The 7,731-nt window shown below is 32.7% G+C and overlaps 1 protein-coding gene across 1 annotated transcript; it reads left to right on the forward strand.

Moving 5' to 3' along the window:
* Nucleotides 1-3,114: 3,114 nt before the first annotated feature.
* Nucleotides 3,115-5,028, forward strand: LOC111707416 (uncharacterized; the record flags this gene model as incomplete). Its single annotated transcript, XM_023480519.1, is given in 2 exon segments — nucleotides 3,115-3,168; nucleotides 3,443-5,028. Coding segments are annotated over 2 exon segments (168 nt in total), but the record flags the coding sequence as incomplete, so codon positions are not given.
* Between the last annotated feature and the right edge of the window lie 2,703 nt (nucleotides 5,029-7,731).

Here is a 7,731-nt window from a genome sequence, read left to right on the forward strand (position 1 = left end):
GGGGGGGGGGGGGGGAGCATTGTCAGGTTTGAACTTTGGTAAAAGTGAAAGGTTGGGGAGATTCAATTCACTACCAAGAATAACTCTAGAAGGGCTTCATAATGATGGTGTGTAGCATTGTATGCTATAATTAAAGTTGGCAAACTTTTTTCTTAATCACTTTTTTGCCCACAAAGGATAAGGATTGGACTGGTATTTGTGAGAAAATTATCTTCCTGATGTATTCATTTTTCTAATTTTTTTTACTTTTTAACCAAAATTCCTTCTCATTCTTTTAATCTCTATAACTTGTACACAGAGGGACACATTATTCTCTGGGATTTCTAATGCCATTTATAATTTCCCTTAGGCCCAGGGAAATACATCTAATGAGATTGCTTTAGGATATGAGATTATTACTCCCAACAGGTTGAAACTAGGACGGAATAATTATAGGTCATTAGAGAGGAGTGGTATTGAGTTGGAAATGAGTTCAAATTTTACAAAGATCCTTGATAGGAATAGATCTGTTTACCAACAATGGTACCAGGGTTTTATTAAAATATTCATCTCTTGAATTTGAAACCTAATAAATGGCTAGCAACGGATAGATTACCAGTAATTAATGACGTAGTGTTGCTTGTGTTTAATGGCTCCTCCTGCTCCAAGGAAGCAATTTGTTTGAAACTCGGAAGAGTAATGGGAGTTAAGAGTTCTAAGATAATTTTGAATTATGCACTGAGAACCAAGGGGAATGAGCAAACTGTAATTTGTAGCGTGAGTGTGAGGGGGGGGGGTGGTGTCTTAATAAACAAACATGAACTCGTTATAATTACTGGTATTTTTATTGATTGTCCTAGGAAATACATTCCTGAATTTATAAATATTTTATCTAGACTTCTAATGACGAATGATCTGAGGTAGTGTGTGAAGAAGAGATTGAGCTTGGAGAGGAGCAAGGAGTTTTAGCTCAGGATGAGGATGTTGATCCCTGCCCAGTATCCTAAGGTGTGGGGGGAGCAGCGGATTGGCAACTAGGTTGGCATGTTAGCAGAGTTGACCCAGCAGCAGATAGTAGGAAGGATTCACGTGGTTCTTCCTGAATATCAGTCCTATATGCCTTTCTAATGTACGTTCATACTAAGATGATGATTAAGCCTGGGATCCTAAAGTTACTCCGCGATCTTCCTGCCGGTCTCACGATCCAGAGAGATATTCGGGGGGTGGAGGAGTTTTACTCATTGGTGTCTGGAGAGGAGGTGAGAGTGGAGAGAGGGTTTATTGATCTCACATACTTTGCAATCCTGGCAGGCTACAACTTCCAATCCAGGAACATGACGGCCATGGGGGTCCAGGTGCTTGGAACTCTGTTGAACAAGAATGTGTTGGTGACATGGAAACGCCTCAACACGGAAACGACTCAACACGGAAATGGATCAAAAATTATTTTTGAGGCATTTCCGTTTTTTTTTAGAAATTCAAGGAAATCCCTCAAAAGTTCAGAATTGTTGAGGGATTTCCTGGGCCTCAGCAGGAGGATGGTTTCGAGGAAGTGGTGATTCTTCAGGGGGATGATGAGGTTTCCCTGGAGGATGAGGATAAAAAAGAGATAGAGAAGAAGATAAGAAGTGCTGCTTTAGGAATACCTTTCCTGAGGAGCTGGAGATGGAGTTGGAGATCCCGTGGAAGGAGAGATTCTTTTAGATACATCAGATAGTAATAAACTTAAGTCTGTATTAAGTTAATAGTGATTTTCAGGTAGTTTCCAGCTGTTGGAGAAAACTTGTCGTGGGTTGCAGACAGTACTTTTTTTGTTTCTCGCTGGTGGCGAGTGTTACGCTAGCACACGTAGTGTACTTTGGTAAATAACCCCAATAACCCCCCTTATTTACGCCACTGACTATACTCTTCTTAAAACCCTATTCCTGCGGGGGGGGGGGTCAATTTGATATGATTTGCAATACAATTTTTGAACATTATTTGAAAACAACCTGTAAGAGGAAATTTGAACATATTTAGTTTTTCTCAATTACACATCAGGTAATTTAATCATTTAATCCTTTTGAATATTTAACAATACACAATTCATTGCAGCACTCCAGAAGCCTACAGAGAACTGGAAAAAGAAAGAATATGGCTAGACAAACACTCCATGGAAGATTGTAAGAATGTTAAATGTAAATTCCGGTAATAGCAATTTTACATTTTTGCAAAAAGCACAGTGCATAGTTATTTAAATTTAGTTTTCCTTCATAGTTCATACATGTGTCTTTAAATTGACCAATGCATACTAAAATAAGTCTATGTGAAAAAACCTAAATAAAATTGCATTTTATCTCTAAACTGGTGATAATTTTAAAACATTATTCATTTTAAAGGGTCGTACATGAGAATGGTGAAGAATCTCATCTTGGACGATTTATTCCACGTAATGGGGAGAGTTGGTATGTATTTATTATTTATTATTACAATTTAGATTTACATTTACATATTGAAAATATAAAGAAAATATTATACACAGGTATATATTCTTTACACAAATAGGATTTAAAATTAACAATTTACAATTTATATTTACATGAAAGTAAAATAAAGTAAATATTATTATTTATATATAATATTTATTTATATTTATTTATATATATGTATGGTCAGGAGATTACCCAAATTACCACGTATAAAATTTACATATTATTTGTTTATAGTATTGTTCGAAATACTAAAGACTACATAAAAGCATTAAAAAACTACAGCAAGAACACATAACAAAAGGACTAAATAAAAGGAATGAATATTGACAATACAACTCTTACCACAATGGTCCTCGCAATACTTCACTGTAAATAAACAATCGTAGTAATCACATATATAGTTAATTGCTACAAATATTTCAGCTTTACTGCTTAATCGAGCTGATGCAGTACGAATTTAAAACTGTTTATACTTACACATCATAAAAACAAGTTTCTTGAATCTTCTCTGTTCTTGGAATATACACCGCATTCAGGGGTAAACATGATGCAGTACAGGGATAATAAAGTGGTCCTTCTCGCAATCTAGGTTGCGAAACAATGAAGTTTGGTATATTTATGTATTGTTTACCTATGATTAAATGCTCAATATCTGATACCTTAGGTATGGATGAAGACTAAAGAAGAGAAACGTGAAAATTGGGAATACATAGAGAAGGTATATCTTAACACCTGTACTTAGCAATTAAGAAAAAGTCAAAATTTCCAGTTTAAAATTAAGGATAAACTAATTAACTAATCAACAGCTAAGGAATTAATCAGATTTCAGAATTTAACCACCCCTGCAATCCCACCCACATATAGGGATGCAAATCATTATGGATTTAATAAAAAGCAACAGTATGAAATTTAAGCTTTTCAATTTGGAACTTATCAAAACAAAATAATCATCACAGGGTTTACAACTACTGTTTTCTTAAAACAATCTTTAGGTCCTATTAAGTGAGTTTCTGATTAAACTGTATGGAGACTTCTTTGGAATACACAAAAGGCAGGAATATGAAGTCCACAACTCCAATTGCCCAATTACCTTACTGACTAAATAAGTGCTTGATTGAGATACTTGATTTATTTAAAATGTTTATTTTGATATCTTAACTTTATTTTGCCTTAAATTTTTAGAAAATAACAATAACAACCTTCTCTGGGGTAAAAAAGTTTAGCTTGATTTGTTCACTAATTTGACATTTTTGAGACAATCAGGGTTCTGACTACATTTATTATGCAAAAAAGTGAAGCGGAAAAAAGAATAAAAAATAGTCCCATATCTGACGAAAAGGTAATCTTTATTGGTGGTTTGTTATTTTTTTTTATCCATACTGAATAAATGGTATGAAAGCTCTTCTTTAATGTTATTTAATGCAATTTAAGTAAGTCAGGTTGCTCCCCCCTAAACTAAACACACATGTATCAATCCAATGTAAAAACATATTCAATATCTATATTCAGAGATAAATTTAAAATAACTTTTAGATGTCTGGGTTGTAATAACAGAAAAAATGTCTGAAGACTTCTCAAGCAACAAAGAAATCTCATCATCCTCAACATGAACTGTTGAACAGAATGTCAAAGGAACTGTGCTTATGCCACAAACTCAAATTTTCTAATCCCTATATCTTAACAACCTGATGCATGATGGTTTGAACCTTTGATATTTCAAACTTAGACTATGTGATCTAACTTAACTTTATTTGTGACACAGGGTTGAAAAGATAAAAGGATTAGACAATCAGAGTTTGTGGCAAGAGCTCAATTCCTTACTGTTTAAATGTATTTTAACCATTGTAAAAAGGTTTAAGATAATCTCTAATCTGAAATCTGTTAGAAAGTCTACATTTGAAATATTAAAGGTTTCAACCATCAGGTTCTAATGACATAGAGATTAGAAAATTTTAAATCTAAAAACCTTTAAAGTGAGACTATCAAATAGATATTTTCATTTCATTTATTAAGACATTTATGCAATTTAAACATTATGCAAAAAAAATAAGCCCAAATTTAAAAATATTTTTTCTATAATTTTAACGCTTCAACTTACTCTGAAATGCTTGATCATCAACTTTTTATCCCTTAATTTTTTAGATATTTTTAGAAAATAATCATTGAAACAAGAATTTTTATGAGATAACAAAGGGAAAATTTCCGATCAGACAGGTATAGCAGAACTATTTGCAAATCAATTCATATTTTAGGTTAATCTTTTCTTTTACTACTATTTTTTGTCTCTGTCAGCGATGATTAGTCAAAGGTTTTAGGGATACTGCTTTCAATCTGGCATTCCCCTCTTTACAGGGCGGGTCACTTGAAATTACCCTTACAGACCCATTTACACTTTTTTAGTTTTACATTTTAATCAACTGCAAAACCTGAATCTGGAGAAAAAGTGAAAGATATCGTTGTTTTTCTGACTCAAAACTCTTTATGAATCTCAAGTTGTTCTTATAAGCAAAAAATGCACAAATCACTTTTGCATAAAGACCACAAAGGAAAATAAACAGTTTAAATAAACAAAAACATGCATATTAGGAGGAGAGTTGTGGGGGAGGGGGTGAAGGAGGGTGTGAGGAGGATGTGAGGGGGGAAATTTGTTCAGAGGAGACAAATTAGCCAGGGTTTACTTAAAATTTGTGAAAAATTTAAGTTTGGTGTTATTACTCAATAAAAACTAACTTAACCCTAAAATAATAAAATAAATAATAATAATTTTGCTGAAATCATGTACAATATATGTCAAATCGGCAACAATGCTTTTGTTTCCAGATAAGAAAACGCATTTTCACAGTAAATAAGACGGGGGGGGAGGATAAGTTTCAGAAATTCTTAACTATATGAGAACTCATTTAGTATGGTTAAGGATAAGCCCCCCACCCCCAGGAAAGAAACCCTAGTGCAAAACAGGAAAATTATCTGTCTTAATAAACTATAATGTGTGAAAAGTTAAAAATCTAGTTTTTTACTCTTTAGTCATTGATTTTGACTCTTTTTGAGTTTTTTTTTAAGATTTTTTAAGTAAAAAAAAATTTTCACCTGCGGCGAGATTTTTTAATCCTAATTATGAATTTTTTTGTTCCTAAAAAATCTTGCCCCCCGCCCCCCTCACTTAAATCCTGTATCCGCCCCTGATAGATCACATTTTGTCGCAATTAGAAATGAACCTGTTAACTAACTAAATGTAAAATGAGAGACGGTAATGAGCAAGAATGCTAACCATCAGCTGATACATAAACTGGTTTGAGTTTTTGACTACCTTCCTAAAAGTATACGATTTTAAATCGCTTATTAGGCGACTTTCAGTTGTCTAAAATGAAGTATTTCCAATTCAAAAATAACGATTAAAAATCGTTTAAAATGCAACTAAAAATCGTTTAATTAACAACTTTTTCCCTTAATTTCCAAAATTGAGTTTATAGACGATTTAATGATGCAAATTAAGCGACTTTTAGTCGTCTATTTAAAATCGTTAAAAATGCAAAATGAAAAAGGACAGATAATGTTATGTTCTTTCTTGAAGTTAATGAATTTATGTTTGATCATTCTAACCAATTCATTCATAATCTTATTTCATTTTCTATTTTACAGAAGTTCTTTCAAAGAAGATTAACCTTCAGATATGAAATATGATAATCAGTTAGAAGTTTTCCAGGTTCAGAATGTTCGCTTGATTTGGAACTGAGTTTTTGCCACAAACTCAAATATTCTAATACCTAAATTTTTGCACCGACTCCGAAGAGTGTAAACCTTTGATGTTACAATCTTGGATTATTTTACCAGAAGAATACAAAGTTTCAAATCTATGACATTGGGTTGCAAAGATAAAGGAATTAATATATAAGAGTTCAAGGTTTGTGGCAAAAATCTGGAAAACCCATCTGGTGCACATTTAGTTAGAAATTAGATCGGTANTCACAACAGTGCCTTTAAACCCTTTATTTATCGATTTACAACAGCAAAAAAAATATGATCCCCAATCCTGCTAAACCCACTAAACCTAAAATCTCCAATCCTACTAAACCTACAAAACCTAAAATTCCAATACTCATTTATTGATAATAAAAAAACCTTCAACTGTTTAATCTTTATTAACAATTATTATTTAGTTGCGCCACTGCAGCGAAAGCAAAAATTTATTCAACAGTTTTGCGAATTGAAACCATATCTATGAGATGGCACTTTTTTACATTAAATTGCAAGCTTCCGCGGATTTTTTTGAGGACCATGTGAATTACAAAAAAAATTATACTTAAGTCCATTTAAAATTTATTTGTTTCTTAAATCCTCCTGCATTTTATCATTTAAATTGTCTGTTTTTCTTTGAATCTTCGACCTTAAATTAATTTTATCATATTTCTCTGAATACAATACATTCTTTCTCAACAGGTTCAACTTTTGAGCAGATTAAAGATATTTTTAATTATTTGTATATATTTGTTATTATTCCCAACTCATTTCATAACATCTAAAATATTTTATCCTGATCTCTAATAGTTCTTCTCAAATCTAGTTACTTGAAATGTTTTGTTATCATTATTAACTGTATTCAGGCTATTTTTGTCTAATGAAGTGGGGGGGGGTGTTTTCCCACTCCCCATAGGGTTGTGATAGGGGAGTGTGATACATGTCCCTAGTTCAACTTTTCAAAGTCTTTAAAAGGTCAATAAAAAAATTTTACCTCTAATTTTAATGGTTAGGGTGTAAGGGAGGATTTTAAAAAAGTTCAAAAAGTATGTCAACATTTTTTCAAAAATAGTTATTTTTACTTATGACAAATATTAACATGCTACACATGTTATTGTATCCATTTTTAAGGGCTTTTCAAATTTATAAGTTTTAGCCCTGCTGTAGCTTAATTAATAAAAAAGTTATATTAACCATTTTTGATTTCTTTGAAACACCAACCTGCCGTTTGACCGCCCTCCACCCTACCCAAAGCATCCAAAAAATACTTTTTTAGCAAAATTTGCTTTTATTTATTATATTGAAAAAGTGAAAAAGTTTCAGCATTATAATGTAAGTCGCTTTTAAGTTTTTCAGGAAAAAACCACAGGGGGGGGGTGGAAATCACCTTTCCCCCCCAAACGGGATAGGGTTAAAATTATGAGGAAAATAAATCCAAGAGCTATTCCACCTAATTGCTCTGTGCACAGATGCATGTATTTCAGTGGCGGAGTTAAGGGGAGTTATTGGGGTTACTTACCCCCCCTAGAATCCTTGGGGTAATTAC

This window comes from Eurytemora carolleeae, unplaced genomic scaffold, assembly GCF_000591075.1.
Source record: "Eurytemora carolleeae unplaced genomic scaffold, Eaff_2.0 scaffold272, whole genome shotgun sequence".
Classification (NCBI taxonomy): Eukaryota; Metazoa; Arthropoda; class Copepoda; order Calanoida; family Temoridae; genus Eurytemora; species Eurytemora carolleeae.